The sequence below is a fragment of the Tamandua tetradactyla genome, chromosome 8 (assembly GCF_023851605.1).
Source record: "Tamandua tetradactyla isolate mTamTet1 chromosome 8, mTamTet1.pri, whole genome shotgun sequence".
NCBI classification, from domain to species: domain Eukaryota; kingdom Metazoa; phylum Chordata; class Mammalia; order Pilosa; family Myrmecophagidae; genus Tamandua; species Tamandua tetradactyla.
Genome location: NC_135334.1, coordinates 7,900,256 through 7,922,004, shown reverse-complemented (window position 1 = coordinate 7,922,004; position 21,749 = coordinate 7,900,256). Strand labels below are relative to the sequence as shown.

The following is a 21,749-nucleotide window of genomic DNA, read 5'->3' as shown; positions in this document are numbered from 1 at the left end:
GGTTCTCCAAGTTAACGGCGTGCGCGTGTGTGCACGTGGGCGTGTGCGTGCATGTGGTCGTGTGTATATGCGTGTGTACGGACGTGACGCACTTCTCCTGCCGCTCTGCACCCCATCAGCCCCCAAGCCCACCTTCCTTGGTCCCGCCAGCCCCTCCAATGCGCAGATTGCTTTATTTGACAGTACCCGGACGGGCTTTTCTCTTTTCCGCAAAAGTTCCCAAGAATGTAAACAAACCTAGGCTGGGACATCTGGGTTACACGTTTAATGAAAACCCGCCGGTGGGGCGGAGCCGACAGTGCGGAAGGGCGGCCTTACCCGGGTACGGACCGCGGCGGGATGCTAGCGCTACTCAACCGCCACTCCTCGCGGTCGCGGTGAGGGACCAGAGCCCGGTGTGTGTGAGCCGTCCCGAGGTAGGAGCAGGAAAGACACACCTCGGGTTTCGCAGGCATATCCGACCCTCCCCTGGACCCGAAGCCCCGCCCTGCAACGCCCCCCACCGTCCGCGACCCCTAGCTGGGCTGCCCCGAGGTTGGTGTAGGAGCCGCGGTGCGTGGCGGGGGTGGTGAAGTGTGCCCATACGTGGGTACCGCAATGGGAAGAGGCTTCTGCGATCTTGTCCAAGCAGCGCCAATTATGCCTTCAAACCTCCTCCCCTGTCTCGAAAGGGGGACGTGTTGACATACGGGAGGATCTTTCTGCCCACCGCCAGAGGAATAAAGGATCCCAGAGTCAGTTCAGGGAGGCCAGGTTCTGGAGGCTTCGCTGGGAAGGGATGTTTAATCAGTGATGAATGAATCAGTTAATCTATCAATGTATGGATAGTCTGTGAAGGAATGGATGCGCCGATGGCTCCCAGGAGGTGTCAGACTGTAGATGCTTAGACTAAAGTGTGCACGTGCTCGCTGTCTCCAGTTTTCTTCAGATGTAAAGGAAGCTGGAGCCTCCCTCACCCCCACCACTTTCAGTACAGAAGACTGAGCTAAGGGAACCCTCACTTCTACCTCTGCCAAGGGCAGAGAGCTGTAGGGTCTTTCCGGCTCCCATGTACCTGGAATCCATACACACCCTGGATACAGAAACTCTGGGTGACAACCCTAGAGGGACAGAGAGGGGCCCAGGAGACTGACCCAGGCCAAGAGGTCAGAGAGAAAGCAAACGTCCGGGCTTGGGTAGTCTGGGAGCTGTGGGCGGTCAGAGGAACCGTTTGCCCCAGGAGCTCTTTGCAGGGAAAAAATGGATTTTTCAGCAGCCACAAAGTTTGTATTGTTGCACAAAGGAGCGCATTGATGGCGGCACAAGATCTGTGTAGCAGGGACAATCTTGGGTCTGTTCCTCTGGCTCCCTCCGCCAACCATTTGCCAGAGGGGCACAAACAGTCTGGGGCTGCCAAGCCCCTGCCTTCCTGCGTCAGGCTTGGACTACGGCGCTGCTGACAAACACCACCGGCCCAGGCGCCAGGACCCCAGAAACCAAGCCCAGCCCTGCCCTGCCTAGAGGGCCCGAGGTGCCCACACCATGGGGACTGCGGCTTGGGCCAAGCGAGGGGCTCAGGGTGGTGCAAGGAGGAGAGTACTGTAGGTGGGGACTCGAGCCTGGAGATGCAATAAGGACAAAACAGAGGAAGAACCGGGTGAGGGATGGATCAGAGTAACTCTTCAAGACTCTGAAGGGCAAAAGTAGGAATAGTGCTGGCATCTCTGCTAGTTGGCTCTTAAGGTAGGTCTTAATGTTTGCTGGGCTCTGTTCTAAGGTGCAATAACCATACGAATTCAGGACTCATAAGGACGCTACCTGATAGTTTCTGTTGCAGTTTTTCATTAGACACGCAGGTCACACAGTTTATAAGGAGCAGAGCCAAGATACAAATAAAAAAGGCAAAATTTTGCTGAGGGCCACGAATGTTCTAAATCCTTATTTCATCTTTACAACAGCCCTTGGAGGTATAATTACCGTTATACAGATCAGGAAACTGAGACACAGAAAGGTTAAGGGACTTGTTCATGGTCACAGAGCTGGTAAGTGCAGAATTAGCATTCCAACACAAGGGGGCAGGACCCTGCCTAGGACTGTTCAACCAGAACGTCCGTCTGCAGGTGGGGATGGGGGAAAGGAGACCCAGAAAAATAACTCTACCAGTAGGTGAGCCACCACCGCTGACCTCAAAACCCTTCCTCTGCCTGGGGTGCCCAAGCCATGGCTCCCATCTTCTTCTGCTCTGCGCGTCTTCCTGATGCCCTGCTGTTGTCCCCCACCCCTGTCACCCCAGCCTGTGGATACAGTCTGTGCTGCAGGCGGTGGAGACACCAGAATGTCCAGTCACACCACCCTGCGGCAGCGTCTGGCAGAAAGGTCTTAAAGCTGCACTTAAGTGTAGCCGGACATTGGTCTTTGCTTAGAATGGATGTGGTTTGGGGCGGCTGGGAGGCGGGGGCTGATGGAGATTGGAGATGCTGCACTCCTCCAGCGTCCCCATCTTGGCGCCGCCCCTGGGTGAGGGTCCAGGCACCTGGCTGGCTGCCACCCGCCTGCTCACTCTGGTCAGCTTCGGGCTCCCTTGGGCTTCCTTAACGACGCCTCCTGGTCTGGGGACTCGGCCCCGGAGCGCCTCGGGCTCGGGGCGCAGAGACCACCTCCCCCCACTCCCAGCCCTGCGGGTCCGCTGGCCTCCCGCCGCCTTTGCCTCCCACGTAGAGTTCTGAACCCGCTTGGCGCTAAGGCAAAAACGAGCGTGGGGAGCGGGCAGGGGGGCCGAGCAGAGGCTCTAAATCTTTCTTCGAATCTGTGAGTAGATGAAGTCTGAGAAACAAATTCAAAGCAGGCGCGCCTGCAGAGCCTTCCTGCAGAAATATTCCCCGGCATTCAAGCGCATCCAGGGGCGGCTTGAGCTGCCTTGTTTGGCTAAGGTCAGACGAGACTCGAGTTCTCCAATAAAAATAAATCTCAAATTAATTATGGCCTCGAGCGAGAGGCCAGACACTTGAAGCTGCAGTTGTGCAGTCTGGACTTTTGGCGCTTGGCTCATTCGCTCGCCCACCCCTCCCCGCGCCCCGATGTCTCCCTCCCCCTTACCCCCTACACTTTGCCAACTCGAATCCCCGCCGAGGCCGAGCCGGACCTGGAGCAGGGGCGTGGAATCTGATGAGATGGTGAGGGGATCCGCCTGAGAAGCTCACACGGGCCTGGCATCTTTCGAGGTTTCAAGTGAAGCAGCCGTCTTGGGCTCCCGAGTCACCCCAGGGACCTGGTTCCGGTTGTCGCCCCCACCCCCAGCAGAGGCTGGGACCGGAGAAGCCCGGGAAGCCGCGTCTGGAAAGCTTTGACCCGGTCAAAAGGGCTGACATTGAGCGAGCCAAGACACGTTTAGCTCCGTCGCTCTCCTCCCAAGGGAAGCAGGACTTCCGCATCTTGGAAAATACTGCCGAGTGCGGATGGTGCGCGGCAAGCCATCCCTACCAGTGTTCAAATGAAAATGCCCCCAATCCAAATATTTCCCGAATATTGGCCCTCAAGTGCACACTTCCAGACTGACAAATGTGTGGTGGGCAGATTTGCTGTTGTTTCTGCCCCCCACCCCCACCCCGCAATTGGTAGCTTAAAAAAAGAAAAAGAAAAAAAAGGCAGCAAGAACAACCACCAAAAACTGCTTGGTCTGCCTTCCTTGGCCATAAGCTTCCCTTGACTTGAAAGCCGGCCCGGATATGGTGGCACCGGCGCCCACAGGACCCAGCACCACCCGCTGCTTACCAGCCCTGCCCAGTCTGGAAAAGGGAGAGGCAGGGCAATCCTTGGTGAGCCAGAAAAGAGGGTGTGTGTAAGTGTGTGGGCCTGGGGTTTCCAGCCCCCAGCTAAGCAGAGAGGAAAGAAGAGAGAGGGGAGAGAGATGGGGAGGGAAGAGGAAGGGACTTCCCCCACCCCCCCTTAACTCCAAGACAGTTTTCATTTGTAACGGGCCTCACCACAGGCCCTCTATCAATTTGTCTCAATGCAAACATTCGAAATATTCTCTTTGGCTGCTCGTGAAAACAATGTGAGCTGCCAGGATCAAACCATCTTTCCAGATGTCTGGTGGTAACCACATTAAACAGGGCAGACTTGTTTACTGTTGTGTTTGGTTAGGGCTTTCCCCCCCTTTTTGGGATTTAAAAAAGCAGCAGCAAAGCTGAGCATAAAATCCAGAGTTACATAAGTGGAGTGAATTCGTCCACCAGTCTGTCAGGAGATGGAGGGAATGTGATAGTTCCTCAAAGAGCTGTTCAGAATGGGGGGGCGGGGCCCTATTTTAGGGAACGGACAGGAGCTGTTTCAGGGAGGGGGCTGGTAAATGGCACCAGTGCAATGGGGATTGACTCAGAAAGGGGTAATGGTTATGCTGTGCCAGCCTTTTTTTGTCTCCCTTCTCCACCATCTTAAAAATTGCAAAATTGTCATAGCATTGTTTTTACAGGCAGAAGCAGAAAGCGCTTTTGACTTGCACAGCTAAAACTCGAGGGTGAGTCCTCATTTTAATCTAATCCCATACGGATGGGAAAGGCAGCCTGTGCTAAGCGATTTGGGAAGTGCTGGGGGTGTTGGTGGGACTGAAGCAGTCAGCTCGGGGTAGACAATCTGTCATTTGCTTGAACAGTATGGGAGTTGGGAAAAGAAACCTAGCCAAGGTGTTTGGACAGAGGTGCCTTCTAAAGCACCGAAGTGTGTACGTCTGGGGGCTGGGGGTGGGGGGGCTCACCATGTGTGAGGTGGCCATTAACAGCCCCAGTGACTGCCCAGGCACCAAGAAGTGGGCCACTCGGTCTTGGAGTTGGGTACCTTGCTGGCTGAAAGCCGGCTAGTGTGGCTGGGGGTGCACGAGTTTCTGGCAAGAGCTGGGTGGGAAGCGGTCTCCCAGCGCCCTGTTGAAAGCCCTGTTGTCGTTTGAAGATCGGCAGAGTCTGGGCTGAAAAGGAAACAATTTGGGGTTTGAAAGGATGTAATTCATTCTTCCTTTCCCTTTAACCTCTTTCCTTTCTGGAAAGCATGTGGAAACGCTGAAGGGAAGAGTCAGCGGGCGGGCGGGCCGCGGCCAGGAAAGGGTTAAGCCTGATTTCTTTTAATTGAACTCCAGAGCTGGTGGCCCCAGGCAAAGGCGGTGGGCGGGGGGGAGCGGACTGACCCCGCTAGCGGTAACCAGATGTGGCGGTCCCAGGGGAGCCCCGGAGCAGACCCCTGGATTGAGAAGCAGACAGGAGTGGGGAGGGGGAGTCGCCCGGCCCCCATTCCACTACCCACCCCCACCCCATACGCACACCAAGTCTCAATTGCTGGCTGGCTGCACCCGCCACTCCAGGTCTGGTCACGTTCAGCCCCGTGTCTGTATTGGAACCCAAAATTGGAGCTGAATTGATGAGACTAATTTCGAGAGGGGGGAGGGAGGAGGGAGGGAGGCGAGCGATTTCTCGGCTCAAATGCTCCTGAAGAAATAAAGAATCAATAAGTCACCTTTACCGTCGCTGTGGACACACTTTTGATTTTTTTTTTCTTTCCTATTGACTCGGATCTCCTTTGGATTTTTTTTTTTTTTTCCTTTCTTCCTTCCCCGGGCGGACTCTTAAATAAAAGTGAGAAAGTCCAAAGCGTGGTCTGGAGAGCGCGGACAAGGTAACTTGTTTGGGAGGTTGGGGAGACGGGAGTCAAGTCGGGGGCTCCCGGGGTTCCCTCTGCGCCCCGACCCGAGTCTACCCCAGCTGGAGCGTGCGGCGGCGCAGCAGGAGGATGGGCGAGATTTCCCAGCGACCGAGGGGAGGCCGGCTTCGCGGCTGGGTGGGGATGACGATCCCGAGCGCGGGCACCCAGGTCTCACCCGAGGAGGGCTGGGTAGGGCGCTGTGCGTCCTGCGCGCCGGGGACCCACGGGTCAGCCGGGAAGAAACGTCCCACCTTAGGGTAGGCTCGGGAGAGGCCGGGTGGGGTCGGAAGAGCGGTTCTGGCTGGGGCACGGGGAGTCGGGCCGTTGGATCCCGGGAAGCGCGAGGGGTTTGGTCCAAGCAGGCGCGGACAGGGGGCCGGGGTTGTGCGGGTCCCCGCCCTCCGCGGACGCCCAGAGCTCACCAGGAGCCAGGGGCAGCGGCTCACCCGCCCGAGGGCGCCCCTCTCGGAACAATGCGCTGGGAGGCTAGTCTGCCCCGGCAATGATCCGGGTCCGCCCGAGACCGCCCAGACTCGGCGTAGATGAGTGGGTGAGCCGCGCCCCGAAATTCGGCAGCCGAGGGCGCGAGAGGAAAAATTCCCATTGGATGCACTTTTTAATTGGTTGGTTTGCCCCGTTCTGCGTCCAGATCTGACCCGGCAGGCTCCAGGGTTACCCCGAGTCCGAATGACTTCCCTCCCCCCCCCCCCCAAAGTGACTCCGGCTGGAAAGAACATTAATGAACATATCTGTGGGAAGAAACGGAAAGTGAATGAGTCAGGAGAGCCACCTTCGGCCAACGGCCCGGGGAAAAGAAAGGAGGCCAAAGGCGTTTGGCTTTGGACTTTGGGGGAAGGTGGTGGGGAGGGCGGGGGTTTTGGCACACTGCGCTGGGGCCGGGCGTGGACCCCCGGCATTGTTCAGTGCTCGTCTTATCTCCCAGGAGCAAGTATCCTGTGTGCGCCGCGCATGAATGTATCTGGGCATCTCGGCGTATATTTATACAGAGTGTGTGTGATGCGAAAAGCAGGACCCGCGGAGGAGAGGAAGAGGGGGTGTGGGAGGAGGGAAGCCGAGGGAGAGCAGAAAGGAGAGAAGAGAGAGGAGAGCGAGAGACAGAGAGCGAGAGAGAGAGAGAGAGAGAGAGAGAGAGAGAGAGAGAGAGAGAGAGAGAGAGAGAGAGAGAGAGAGAGAGAGAGAGGGAGAGAGATAGGACTTCCTCCCCGATTCGCAAAGTGAAGTCACTTCCCAAAATTAGCTGAAAAAAAAGTTTCATCCGGTTAACTGTCTCTTTTTCGCTCCGCTACAACAACAAACGTGCACAGGGGAGCTAGGGCAGGGTGCTCGCGGGGGGCACGCAGGGAGGGCCCGAGGCGCCGGGGAGGCCGCGCCGGGCGAATCCGAAGGGGCTACGAGGTCAGGCTGTAACCGGGTCAATGTATGGAATATTGGGGGGTTCGGCCGCAGACTTCGCCAAATGGACGGGACTATTAAGGTAAGCGGCGGGGGCAGGGGGCGCGGGCCGATGGGAGGGCTGGGCGCGGGGCGCCGGGGTCCCGGAAGACGTGGCCGTGCTGCTTTCCTTCCCCGCCCCGGCTTCGCGCCGTCTCCTCCCGCGCTGGGTCAGCCGGTCCGCTCGCGGGGGCGGCCGCAGGGCTCCCTGCCGAGGGCGGTCTCCCCGAGCCCCGGCCCCCCGGCCGAGCCGGCGCCCTCCCATCTCGCTGAGGGCCGGGGCTGCCGAGGGCACAGGGAGACCTGGGGACCCCCTGGCGACCTCCGGGTCCGCTCCGCGTCCCCACTCTAGGCTGCCAGGGTGCCCTGGCCCGGCGCCTGGCACTCACTCGGCGGCCGGCTTCCCATCGCCTGAGGCCGAAGGCGGCAGGGGGGCTGCAGCCGCCACCAGCCGGGTTTCCTGACGCGTGGGCCGGGTGCGGGCAAGTGGACCCGGTTGCGGGCGGGCAGCCGGGCCGGAGAACGCGGCCGCCGGCAGTGGGAGCCGCGCTCTTGCGGACGGAAGCCCCTGTTTACACGGCAGCGCGGGCTGCTTTCCCTTCCCTCTCGAGGACCCCTGTCGCCCGGGTCTCGGCGCTCGGGAGCCGCAGACTACCAGGGACTAACTGGCCGGCCTCGTCCCTCTGGAGGCAGGCAACCTCCTTCCCTAGCCTCGGGCCCCGCCGCCGCCCCGCACCCTCCACCCGGGCCTCGGCGCTCAGGCTGCGCCGGCTGCAGGCCAGAGGGCTTCGGCGCTATCTTCTCAAGGAGAGTCCCCCAGGGGGTCGCCTCCCGCAGCCCGCTCTCTACGGCGGCGGTGCGGGCGTCCGCCCTGCAGACCCTCCCAGCCCGGCTCCCACCTCGGCTTGGTGGCACAGGGCTGCCCAGGGCGACTGGGGAGGGTCTGGGTTCCATGTCAAACTTCGGGACCCTCCAAACTTTTGCTCCTTCGGCAAAAAGGAAGTGGTGCCGGGAGCTGAGAGTAGGGACACCCCCTAACGTGACTGGCCTTAGAGGGCCCGCACCGAGGGGGAATGAATGGGACTCGGAATCTCCTGCCAGGCTGCAGCGCCCCGCCAAGCGGGAGCTTGTCTGGAAAAGCCATTAGGCTGGTGTGGTGGGGACTGGCAGAGCCCCCACTCCTCAGTCCCCAAAGGACTCCTCTCCTCGCCCAGTACTGAGTAAAGGGAAGCCCAGGTACTGGGCTTGGAGAATTCAAGAGATTTTTATCATCTGGGTGGGGTCTAAAAAGCGAGGTTTTTATTTTCTAAGATTTTTTTTTTTTCCTTTCTGAAAGATTGAATATGCTGACTTAGGTAACAGGCACCAACTGAAGGAACTTGAAAATCTGGAGATGAGATGACTGATTGTAATGTGCTAACATGACTGAGTCTGTGTGAGTCTGGGTTCCTCAGGCTTAAGGTGTGTGGGTGAGGAGTGGGTGCAAGAGGATTGCTGTACAGAGATGGTGCATGGGGAGAAAGGGGGACACTGGGTCATTTTATACCTGTTTCTCTGCTTCACGTTGGTGTGTGCATTCAGGTGTCTCTATTGCCTTCTCTGTTTTAGTAATAAGATGCTCCAATCTAGAAAACTCTCCCTGAATTTGCCAGTTACCCAGATGCCACCCTCCTCCCTCCCTCCAATCCGGAAGGGGGGTATAAGATGGCTCCAGGGTCTCTATCGGACACCCTAAGGAGAAGTGAAGCAATATCTCTCTGTGTTGCAGATAGCTAAGCACAGGCCCTGAGCGGAGGGAGGAAGCTGTGGTCTGTGTGCCCAGGATGTGCTAACCTCTTTAGACACACACACACAAGGATTGGCATGGCAGGTGGCGAGAACAGGCTTAGGCCAGGAACCTGGCACCTTGTGCTAAGGATGGAAGTGAAGGTCCTCTCTTTTCATGTGAGCGGTGGAGACCTGAGTCCCAGAGGAACACCTTTGCCCCTCATCCAGGTCACCTGGCCCTGCAGACGCAATGCAGTGGTACTTAGAGCTATCTTCAGTCCCCAAAGTTCTGAAGGACTGAGCCTATAGTGTATACTTTGGTATTTAAGTTGTGTGAAAGCCACAGTGTTCTGTTCACGTGTGACATTTGGATCTTGGTTCTCCCATATATGCTAGGGTTTGAGCACTGGAATTGGAGGGGACAGTGGGCTAAGACAGAGGCCAGCGGATATCTCTCCTAGCTGTGAGAATGCATAACCCTTAAAGCTATTTGAGCTTCAAAATCTTCATCAATATAGATGAAACAGTGGGGCCAAATAACTTCCACAGTAGTATCCTTCCTATTCCTAACAAAATATATATGCTTCATGAGAACACTTGCCTACATGTCCACTAAATCCAGCCCTATAATGATAGAGGACTGAGAATACTAAAGACAGAGTCCAATTGTGGACAGAAATCCAGAATGTGCATCCCCAGTTTGAAAAAGATTTTGAGTGTTTCTGGGATGTGATTTTATGTACCTGTGTGCTTCTTCCTCAAATATAAGGCAAGTCTATATTTTAAAATTCCTGTGGCCCTCAGGGCTCAGAAGGTATTTGGTCCGGGAAGCCAGAGAATCTGGATTTCTTTGCAGCCACCCTATTTTATGTGTATTATTTGCTCAACTCTATGTGATTATAAAATCTCAATCTCATTAACCTTATCACATTGAATCCACCTGTATCCTGTTATCTTCTCCTCTCTTACTATGTCTTCTGGGAAGGCTCTGAGGAGCAAGTTGGGAGTACCAAAGTTTGTAGAACTCATTCCACCCTTCTTTTTGCCACAGACAAGTTAACCTTCAATATTAAACAGCACCCTACCCAGCCCCTGTTCCCCACAGTGATATTATCAGTGTTGCAAAGCATGTGATACTGGTTGCTGTTTTCAAAAATGACCTGGTTTCCAAAACTGCATCTTAGCTCTAGGCAGGCTTTGATGAACTGAATTATTTCATCTATGGAAGGCAAACTCAAAATGCATAGACAGAGAGTGCCATCAAGGATGTGGGATCAGAGAGGATGCAAACATGGTGGATGAAACAGAATGAACAGGGAATTTGGTGTCAGCAACTCTAAATTCATCCTCAGCTCTACTTCTTAGCTGCTTACCCTTCAGCAAGGCATTTGGCTCCCACATGTGTGTCCTTATCTGTAAAATGAGGGCCAAGGCCCCTCCCAGTCACAAATTGCAGTAAGTCTGGGACATTAGGTGAATACACGTTATTTGAACTTATCCTTTGGGATAGGACTTGCAGAAGGCTAGATCAGCGGTCCAGGTTTACGGTAATGCATGTTTCACTAATTCAACAACTCTTTATAATGTGTCTATTATGCTCCCAAGGCTCTGTTGTATGTATTGAGGATGAAACAGGGAACTTTTAGTGGACATGTATGACATTCGATCAAGAAAAAAATCTGTGTCTGGGGCGATTCATCTTCTGAGGAACAATAAAGCAGGTGGCAGATCGAAAGACATGGAAATATAGCATGTTTGAGGGTCAGGGAAAGTGCCTCTATCAGGGCTGCAGCTGAGCAGAGGTTGCTGCCACTTTTCGTCTTTTACCTCAGCTAAGTGTGGCACCACATATCCAGTAAAAAATAGGAGAGGAAAAGGGGAAAGAAAGGCTGGACTTGCGGCTGGCTTCAGGAGGGTGGGAGGGCACTTACTCTGGCTGGAAGGATAGTGGCAGGGACCAGAGAAGAAGCAGCCAATGGGAGAAGACAGAGGAACAAGATCTTTACTTCTGTCCTCGAAAGGGATGGTCCCTGCACTCAGAAGAGTGAAAACCCGCCCACCTATTACCCTCCACCTGGTCTAGAATCCTGAGCACTGGAGGCAAGTTGACTTGTCAGTTTATCTCTCCTCATGACTGTGCAGAATTTCCCCCACCAGGCTATCTTCAGGTGGTAAAACCTGGTTGGTTTGTGAATAATTTCTCCGCAAAGCTTCCTTCCAATTCAACTGCTACTCAAATTCAAATTGATAGGTTTGTGACTTTAGAGTTTTAGAGACTATTTAGCTTGACATTTTCATTTTATAGGTGGGTTGTTAAGTGGAATTGTCCAAGGTCACAAAGCCAGCTACTAACAGAGTCTGGGGCAGAATTCGGAGAATTCGGGATTCCTAACCCCCAGGGCAGTAGTCATTCCACTTTACTGATATGGTTTCATTTACTTTCATTATATTGTTATGAATTATAAGACCTGGAGGCTGTGTATGTGAGTGTGTGAGTGTGAGAGAGAGAGAGAGAGAGAGAGAGAGAGAGAGAGAGAGAGAGAGACCTATAAAAGAACAATCATTGAGAACTTGGCTGTTTGGTCTAAAGGCAATTCTGTTGTTTAATGAAAAAAAATATATTACTATATCTTGAATTATTTTCATACTAAAAAAATAGCACAACGGGTTTGGTTCCTGGTGCTTGCCTATGCAAAAAATTAAAAAAATATAGCAAACTCCAAATTTTCCAATAGGATTTTTTACATCATTGTTTTGTACAGCAAATTCTTCTTTTATTATAGACAAAACAACAACAACAAAAAAAACGTTACCAGGACACAGCAAAATAATATAGTATTTCCCTTAAACAACCACTGGGCCCCCCTATAAACCATAGGTAGGTAGGTAGGCTGATTTCCTATTTCAACTTTCAATGAATGAATATTTGGCTATTTAAATAAAATATATTCAGATGCTTTGGAACATATTTTATGGATTCATCTTCCAGACCGTGTATTAAATAGGTCTTGAATAACAGCCATATTAAATAAGATTCAATATTTCTACATCTCTTGCTGTTTGGAGTTAGCCAGTTGACTTGGCATTTGTATAAGAAAGTGGTTGATTTAAACCAAGCTTATTTTCTAAAAATGTGGTATTAGTCTATTGCCAGTATTGAGCTGCTCCCAGCATAATAAGTTGGGAGATCTTCTATGATGTTGGGTTACCAGACAGAATTTCTGGTGGAAGGAGGTCTTTATCTTCCCTCAACCTCCAGAAAACGTCCTCAAATCATAGGTCAACACACAGGCTACGGGTAGAGCCCTAGTCTTTCCTGAGAACAGTTTCACTCTGTTTGAAGCTTGATATTCAAGTTTTCAGATGAAAACCAGCTATCCAAAGTTACCATTTCACTAATTGAGGATTTGGAATGGAAAACCCACTATTTTTTTTTCCTTCAATTTGGGCAGCCATTTGCATTATGCAGGTATAGAATAATGTGTTTGTTTTGTTTTAAATAACGTGGCATTTTGGGGGATGGGTGGGGGTGGGGGTGGGTGGGTCCAGGAATCGAAGCTGGGTCTCCCTCATAGAAGGCGAGCATTCTCCCACTGAACCACCCGTGCACCCAAATAACATGGCTTTTGAGGGCCTGTGTTTTAAAGTCTTTCTAAGTCAATCCTCTATTGTTTTGTGACAAATTTAGTAGGTTAAAGGACCTTGGCCCTTAGGCACGCACACACAAGGAGACACATTACACACACTGTCTCAGAAGAACTTCAACCAGTCATAACAGCTTTTTTAGTCATCTCAGGGCTATGCAGGTGTCTTTTCCTCTAGAAGACGGCGCCCTGTTTCACTTTCTGTTGCTTTAGTGATTTAATATCTGTAGTAATCATTCCATTCACATATCCATTCATCAATGGGACGTTATTATGAAGGGATGTCACTCTTTTTGCTGCTGACCTGTTACACTCACCACCACCTTGAGATGTTTCCCTGAGGCGGTGTAATTGTTTGGCCAAGTTAGATGAACTAACCACGGAGTCACCCTTCTCTATGCAAAGCTAACTGGCCTTATCAGGATCCATGACCTTCACAATGCTGGCACTGTAAATTGACCAACCCTATTGATGCAATACGGTCACCTTATTAATGCAATTGCATGACTGCTGTGCAGGGACTGAACTGTGCAACTAGGTAATACAAAAATGGGACCGTGTAGGCTCAGGGCTGCTGCCCAGGAGACCCAGCAAGAGGATATGCCATATGTGTGTGTTACGGTAGCCCAAGGAAACAGACAGCAGAGAAAGACCTCACAATCTTTCTCACAGTAGTTATTTATGTAGTCCCTTACCAGTTACAAAGCATATTCATTGCCTCTGTTGTGTTTAATCCTCACAGCAGCCTTATGGGAAGGTATGCCAACATCTCTCTGAAATTAAAGTACAGAGAGGTTAGACAACTTTCAGCTAATAGATGACAAAGCTGAGTTTCAAGCCCCGTGTTTCTGATTCCAGGATACTTGCCTTGTCTATATACACCAGCCACACTGCCTTGTGGTGTAGGTGGATCTCGACCAACTGAAGCTTTGAAAGATGTAGGACTTGCTTAGGAAGGTATGGTTCAGGTAGAATAGATTAATGGGGGTGTATATCAGGGAGAGGATAAGAGAGGAAAGAATGATGGAATTAGATTACAGGGGACTTAAGTACCATTACAAAGAATTTGTGTCTTACAAGATATGTAGAAAGGAGAGAGAAAAAATTTTTGAATTGAGGGTTGATCTACATAGCTGTACAAATCTATCAGGAATAGAATCCTTCCTCTTCTCCTCCTACTCTTAGGAAATGCAGATGGGAGAGTTTCCACGGCTTTTCAAAGACCACACAACTAGTGAGCAGTGGTCAGGATTAGAATCAGAAAATTTTGAATATCAGTCATATGTTCAGACCATGTTATCAGCTGTCCTTAGGATACCTGTTTATTTAATGCTTGGTGGAGAGAGGATGGAGAAACCCTTTTTCACTGGATCTCATAAAAATGTGCTTATCCTTTTTCCTCTTTTAAATCTATCTGCTTCCCCAGTGTGCTGGAAACTTCAAAGTAAGCTGTCTTTTCAGTTGGGTCATCTATGCTATGCTATCACTTTAGTTCTTTTTGAGAATGAATGAATAGATCATAATTTAGAAGAGATGGAAAGGAAAGGTTGCTTTCTAGAAGCTCAAATCAAAACAAATTTTTATGGAAATTCAGACAGGTCTGACATTCTTTCATGGGTTGGTTGGGCCCATCATCTCACTTGGAAACACTGACATTTCGTCCAAACAAACCAACAACTCAGAAAGTTATCACCCTTGTTCCAGGTAGACTCCGAGATTGAGTGTTCAGACACATGTACTACTAATTCCGATCAGCTTCAAAATTGCTCAGACCTCCACAAATGAACCAAAACACTGAAGTATTTGGGATTATTGCCATTTTGGAAAACAATGCATCTACCATTTCACTTATGACTTAATCCAAGACTATGAAGTAGTTTCAAGCCATCTTAATGAGAGCTTCAGACTGGAAAACTAAAATGCTTTCTCAACAGTGGGGCTCATTTACCCAATTAATACCATACATCCAAAGTAATGAAAGATCTTATGCCACATCTCAGAACATACATACAAAAGGCCAGAGTTATAGGTGCCCTGAGAGATTTAACTTTGAATTTCTAAATGTGCTGGTTTCAGTTAGACCTCTAACTTTCTAGGAGCTGAGTTGTTGGCTCTGAAAATATGGGTATACATTGATTTTATGTGTGAAGGAATCTGAGTGTGAACATTATTCCAGTACCTTTCATGTAGCAGAAGTGTGGAAACAAAGAGGCTAGTACATATGAAAATACTCGGTTTGAGTACATATAGTCAGAGGCTAGTACATATGAAAATACTCAGTTTGAGTACATACAGTCAGATTGAAATTCTCATGCCTACAGCATTATCATGTCTTCAGGCATTTATCACTTAATTCATATTCAATCATTCATTCAACCACTCATTCATTCTCTCATGCTGTCACCCAAATAATACGGTCAGACCCAATGCTCGACACAACTCCATGTAAATGAACAAGAGATGCCTGTACTATTGCTTCCAGATTTCCAAAGAGTCAATAGAGGTTTCACTGCTTTCTGATTTTAAACTCTGGCTATTGGATATTCCAAAATGTCATCAGGGCTCTCTTTCTTTGTGGTTTATTATTATAAGGGGACAACTAGTTAATAGTCTCTTTTGGCTTTTCACTTTTGGTGATACTACTCTATTGTACGAAGATTTTTGGAAAATGGGGCTTCAGCCAATGAAATCCCTTCTTCCTCTTATGCTCCCTTCCTCAGGCTTATTGAAATGGGAGAAAACTATTTGTATATTAAAATGTATATTTGTCTATTTAAATGGGAGACAATGACCATAAATAAAGTGAAAAGATAAATGAGAAACTGAGAAAAAATATTTCTCGTACTTGAGACAAAGGGCAAATACCTTAATATACAAAAACTACTTCCAAACCAATAAGAAAAAGTCAGACCAATGAACAGAAAAATAAGAAAGTTATATGAATAGACAATCATAGAAAACATAGGCTGATAAGCATGTGAGAAGAATCTCAACTCCATACATAAAGATACTGAAATGGAAATAATGAAATCCCAAAAGTTATCACCTATTATTAAAACAGTTTAAAAATTCTCATACCACAAAGAGTGATGAAAATGTCATGGCCTTACCCTACTGATAAGATTATGACTTCGTATGATCTTTCCAGAGGGGAGTCTAAGAAACACTTGACGATATCTTACAAATATGTTCACACAGATATCAAAGACATGTACAAAATGTTCATAGTAGCACTGCTTGTAATGGCAAACAATGGAAATACTCGAAATGTTCATCAACAGGAAACTAGATTAATAAATTATGGAGAATTCGTGTAAGAGAATACCCTGCAACTTTTACCTGGAGTAAAATCAGATAGCTATATATATTGGTTTAGAAAGTTCTCCAAGATATATTATTACATGGAAAAAAGCAAGTTCTAAAATGTGTAGTCCCATTTCTGTAGAAAAACTGAAAATGCACAAATATGCATGCTTATTTATGCATAACAATTTATGGACGTGATTGCCTCTGGGCAGGGAAAAGTAGACTTTTACTTTTCATGCTATAGGCTTCTATAGCGTCTGTTTTAAATCATTTATATATTATTTTTGTAATTTAAAAATCAATGAAGTAAAAAATAGATTCTTAGAAATAATAACAATAATGTTGATTTTTAAAATTTGATGAATACCATCATGTCCCAAATGGCAGATGCCAGAGAAATTTGGATCCTGTTTTAGAGTGAATAAATGAGGAGATAATATCTGAATAATCTGAATTTTAGACTGAGCTTCACCCCCAAACTACCTATGGGATCTTAGGCAACATTCATATAAAATTTCTCAGGTTAAAAGTTTTCCCATGTCTAAAATGAAGGTCTGATTTTAAATTTTCTTTCCAGCTCTTGCATCTGTATAACTCTGATCATGGACAGGTTTTTAAATCATTTCTTATTTTGGGGCGCAGATGGCTGAATATCTCACAGACTGTGTATCTGGGACCTGGGGCTCTTCTGTCCCAAATACGGGGCTGAACTTTGTACTGAAGAGTGACCCCTGAGGCCAACTGAAGCCTGGAGCTCTCAGGAGGAACTTTGTGGATTTCTGTGAGCTGGTGGCTTGTACTGCCGTGTGACTGCGGACCTGGATTAACCCTTTGCATTAATGCAAACTGAGGATAGGCTGACTCTGCTTTGGGGTCTTAGACCTATTTCCAAAGTATGGGGTCTTCAAAATCCAAAACACATTTGGTTCCAAGTGCCTTTCTTCCTGACTTAACAAAACAAAACAAAACAACAACCTCTTTAATTGACGGAAAATTGAATTTGTCTGGTTTTGATTCATTTATACTTAGCTCTTAAAACAACAACAATATTTTGAGGCCTTATTTGATGTCCAAGAAGAATTTCATGCCTCTTACTCAGTCTTCTGGAAGACTTCTTTTTTCCTCTTAAAACAGGAAGTGGTGCTGTGCTATGGGCACACACAATCAACCCCGAAAGGCCCCAATTCAGTTTGAAACTGAATCACCCGCCATTTTGCATGGGCCCCCAGCTAGGACCATTCATTCCCTAGTACCGAGCTAAAAGCAACAGACTCACTCATTTTCCTTTAAAGGGGGGAAGACAATGAAAAAGAACAATCATGATAATAATAAGAAAAATGAATAAGGGACTCATCTAGCTCTTACAATGTGCCATTATGTATTCTAAACTTTAGATTCGCACTCGCGGGTGATCTTTACAACAATCCTATGAAGTATGTCTTATCTTCCTTTTGGAGAGATGGGGTAACTTATCCAGGGTCAGATGACTAGAAAGTGGAAAAGCAATGATTTAAATGTGACTCTGTTTGCCTCTGAAGTTCATAAAGCTCTACCACTGTCATAGCCACACAGTTCGGACTCCAAACCTAATGTATGTGTTGAGGACCACGTAGGGTTTGCTACTATTGTTTGTTTTGTCCTTTGGTCTGAGTGTCCCCATGCACAGTCTACAATGGCCAGAGTCATTGGCTTGTTTATTCTCCACCACCCTTTACTCAATGAGCCTTGTGTTTCCCAGGTAAAAAAAAAAAAAAAGGCTGCATGCCTTCATTAGCAGGTGCACTGGAGAGAGGGCAAGAGAGGCAAATGGCTGATTCTGTCTGATCTTAATGAGCTAGGGAGATAATCGAAAAATGTCCTATAATTTAACAGAGACTAGCATATTCTTTGACCTGACAGTCCTCTATTCTCCTAGCTTCTCTCTATATATATCTTGCTCTAACTCTTGCTTTCTTTTTCATTCTCTTGTACTCATGTATATTCACAACTACACACACTTTTAAGAAAAACAGATTTGGGGGGTTTTGCAAAACACAAAGAAGGGAATGTTTTGCAAGGTTAAAAGGAAATCATCAAGAAAGGCTAGCTTCGGGCTCCAGTTTCTCCTGAATAGCATTTCTTGTTATTTCAAGGCTGATTGACTTATAACTGCATCCAAAGCCACCTCACATCAGTTCCTTTTATCAGTCCAAGTGAGACTTCCTGTGGACTGGCCCAGCTTCCTGATATATTTCCTTTTTCCTTTGGCAGAACAAAGAACCCCATAGCTCCAAGGATCCTAGGGACCAAACATAATTGAGCACTGAAGCATCTATTATTTAAAATTTTTCATTCTCAGTGCATAGGGCCGAGTGTCTGCCTTTGTGTTTTTTCCAGAGCATTCTGCACAGCATCATGAGAACCCCGTATGCAATTACCAGGGGTCAATGAGCTCCTTGAACCCATCCTAGTCGTGGTTACTTTCATTCCAAGAGAGAAAATTAACCCGTACTCCTCACTAAGGCTGCACATGTAACCCTTACCCCAGACGTGCATACACTTTCAAGAGCAACATGGAAAAGCTTTCTATGTAGGGTTTGCTCTTCTGTTACCCTAATTCAGCACAACAGGTCAGCAAAGGAACCCTCTTGTTTAGAGGTTTCAACTTGCCTGTGTCCAGGTTTCTAACTCTAGAAACAGGAATAGAAAAGAAGAAATTTCAAAGTGTATATAATGGGTTGTCCAAGTCAACTGAAGGGAAATCAAGAAATTGGGATGAGAGTGTTCCTTTCTTCTTTGGCCTGGAGTTTCCCATAACACCTCTTACCATTTGGCCTCACTACCTACCCTCACACTGTACTGAAGATCCTTCAAATACCACCCAAGGAAACAGGAGAACACCATCCAAAGAGCTGCTGTTATAGCTGTTGTATATAGCAGTCGTATACATCTGCCATACCATCATACGTTGCTGATTTTAGAACGCCTCCCAAGACTCTTAGAAAGTAAGAAGCCACTACATGGAAGTGATGACTGAGGGATCGAGATGTAAATTAATTGTTCAAATATGACAAACAGGCAGGAGACACTAGAAGCAGAACTCATGTATCCAACCTCCCAGGCAACACATTCCACAATAAGCGTGTTTCCTCAAGCAAAGACATCGAGGCTAATTGAACCCACAAGCACTCATGCTTTTTATGTTGTTGTTTACCGGTCCTATTTCCTGCCCATTGTCATCACACTCCTGGGGAACATGAGATTGTCTCTTTCTACAAGAACAGCCAGGCAGTATAGCGATCATGTAGTCATGCTCATGTTACTAAGGTAGTTTTTTTCTCTTTACGTGAAATGTAGCTAGCCTGGCAAGAGGCACCTCTAAGAAGAGATGCCCTATGCACTGAGAATGAAAATTTTAAAATATTAGTTGCTTCAGTGCCCAATTATATTTGGTCCCTAGGATCGTGGAGCTATAGGGTTCTTTGTTCTGCCAAAGAGGCCCAGGTTAGTGCATGCTGAGGTCTCCCAACCCAACCCGTAGCGTTATCATCTCTAGATGAAGGTGGGTTAAAAGGACATTCTCAAAGAGGAGAAATTTCAAACTGTGTGGCCTAAGGGGTGTATGTGAGGAAGGGCACGTGCGTAACTGGGTGTGGGTAGTGCAGCTTCACATAACTTGCTTTGGTAATGTTGAGGGACAGAATAAGAACGACTGCAGCCATACCTCTGAGCCTGAGCTCTTTCTTAGTGTTACACTATCCTTGCACTGAACTCTGCCATTAGCTCTGGATGCAGGGTATGGACCAATCAGGAATCCTAGAGCAAAGATCCATGCATTATTTCAACACAGCACCTCACAGCCCCAAGAACACGTGAACCGGTGACACTTGGCCTTCTCCACAATAAAAGTACCTTTGGATCAAAAGTCACAGGTAAACTTAAGTAAGGTTTTTTTTGGTATGACATAGGACTTTTCCCTAGAGGTGAGGGACTCGAGGGGCACTAGTATTTTTCTCTTTGCGCTTGCCCAGAAAGAGGAGAGAGAAAGAGCAGGCAACTTTTCTTGGAACGGTTCAAGAAACTGGCATGTGGAGACTTTTCCCCGGGTGCCTAGTGGAAAGCATGTGGACACGTAGATTTGCTGCTGCACTAGACACTAAGGCCTCTTAGCCCTTCTGACTGGAGATTTGTGGATCTCTAGATACTCACTGGTCCTATAGTTGGTGAATGAATACCATGGCTGCCCTTCCTTGTCTTCCCAAGGGCTTCTAGGCAAACCTGATGAGGCAGTGAGGCTGCGTTTGGAGCTCATCAGATTTAATTAACTTCCATCAGTTTGATCTGGGTATGACCTAGACTCCTCTGTGCCCAAAGCACCCTCTTTATGATTTTTAAACCCTGTTGTATTTCATGGGAAATTTCACATGCCTGTTTCTGATTCACTTCCAATTAAAGGCTCAAAGTGCTGGTTTTGTAAGAGCTCTTTGATGATTCAGATTCTTGTTGGCTCATCTTTTTTTCCTCCTAAAATTCCACAGAAGTTGAATAAATTACTGTTCAGACATTTGCATACTTAATTGTTTAAAAAACATATAACTGGAAATGGGAGAAAATGTGCCCAAAACAAGTACAAGGGGAAAGAGAGAGGCAAATTTTTTGGTGAAGGTGAACTCCTATAGAAAAATAAAAGGTATCACTGAAGGTGGATCCCTTGGGATTCCCGTCACTGGGTAGGGGGGAGGGGGAGATTTGCATTCAGGCCCTCTAGAAGGGTGACAGGAGGGTTATGTGAAACATAAAAGTCTGTCTTGAAGCCAGTCAGCATCAACAAGCTGCCACTTGGCTGGTCATTCTCATTAGGAATGTAATGGGTAGGGTGTGCATTTTCCAGAAGCTAACACTGCTTCCAATTCCCTTCTGATTGGAAGGGAGTCATTTGTGTTGAAGGCCTCATTCTCCGCTTTCTCTTCATCATAATTAAAAATCTTTGATGATGAACCTCATTTGGTTATACCTCTGTACTAAATGTGGAAGAGACCCACAGAGCAGACTCATGCTTCCTAGGAGATTTCCATTTTCTGTAGGAGCATCAATCCCTCTGCAGTGAGCACTGGGTTTAGGTCATCTGTTTTATCTTAGGCTGTCTGGGTGACCTTTTGGCAAGTTACTTTCCCTTCTCAGCTTCTCCCTCTATCCAAAGGGAGGTGGACTTCCCATGTAATCCTCGTCTCCCATGTATTCCCTACAATTTGGAGTGATGAGTTGCTTAGAGTTTCTCCCAGGAAAGCATTAATTATTTACTACAATTTGTTTAACTCTTAAGTGGCTCATTATACTACTGTTTTCATTGCAAGTTGAAAGCCTTGCAGCTTCATTTTTTCAGCCTTATTTATCTTTACTAAAGAAAGAACACCTCTCTCCTTTTGTTGTGAGGGGCCAGCTAGTGTTATTTGGTCAACCAAAGCCACAAAAATGCAACTTTGCAAGTGCAATGTAATGTGGGAATGTTGCTTGTTATATGGCGCTGCTGTCACCATAAGACTGGCAATGCGATGCTGGAGTGTCTTGACAGATGATTTAGACTGTGTGAGAATGAGTCAATGATAGCTGGAAGTTGGAAGATCTCTGTTCAAGTCTACTTACCAGCTGTACCATATTGGGTCAGATAACAACCTCGTGAGTCTTGTCTTTTCTTAACTGTGAAATAAGAATCATCATGAAAATAATAGAATAATAATAAATTATATAATGTTTTCTATCTGCCTTCCTAATTATAAAAAATTATAAAATCAGCTATCCAAAGTAGTAGCCACATGTGGCAATTTAAATTTAAATTAATTGAAATGAAATGAACAAGTCAGTTCAAAAGAGGTACAGAAGGAGAAGCACTTTGTAATTGTAAAAAGTTGTGTGAATGCTAGTTGTTTTCATCTT

General features: G+C 47.8%; 1 protein-coding gene across 5 annotated transcripts in view; it reads left to right on the top strand.

Annotated features, from left to right (window-relative positions):
- Positions 1-21,749, top strand: part of FLI1 (Fli-1 proto-oncogene, ETS transcription factor) — a 120,571-nt gene that overhangs the window by 1,757 nt on the left and 97,065 nt on the right. Inside the window, exon 1 of one of the 5 annotated variants that reach the window (XM_077112458.1) lies at positions 112-416. The exons of 1 other annotated variant lie outside the window; for it this stretch is intronic. In XM_077112458.1, coding sequence (XP_076968573.1) covers positions 159-416 — 258 coding nt within the window. In that variant the 5' untranslated portion in view covers positions 112-158. Of the gene's footprint in view, positions 1-111; positions 417-4,447; positions 4,496-5,591; positions 5,641-6,592; positions 7,163-21,749 lie in introns of those variants that run through there. 3 more of the 5 variants (XM_077112461.1, XM_077112462.1, XM_077112460.1) reach the window with 3 other exon arrangements.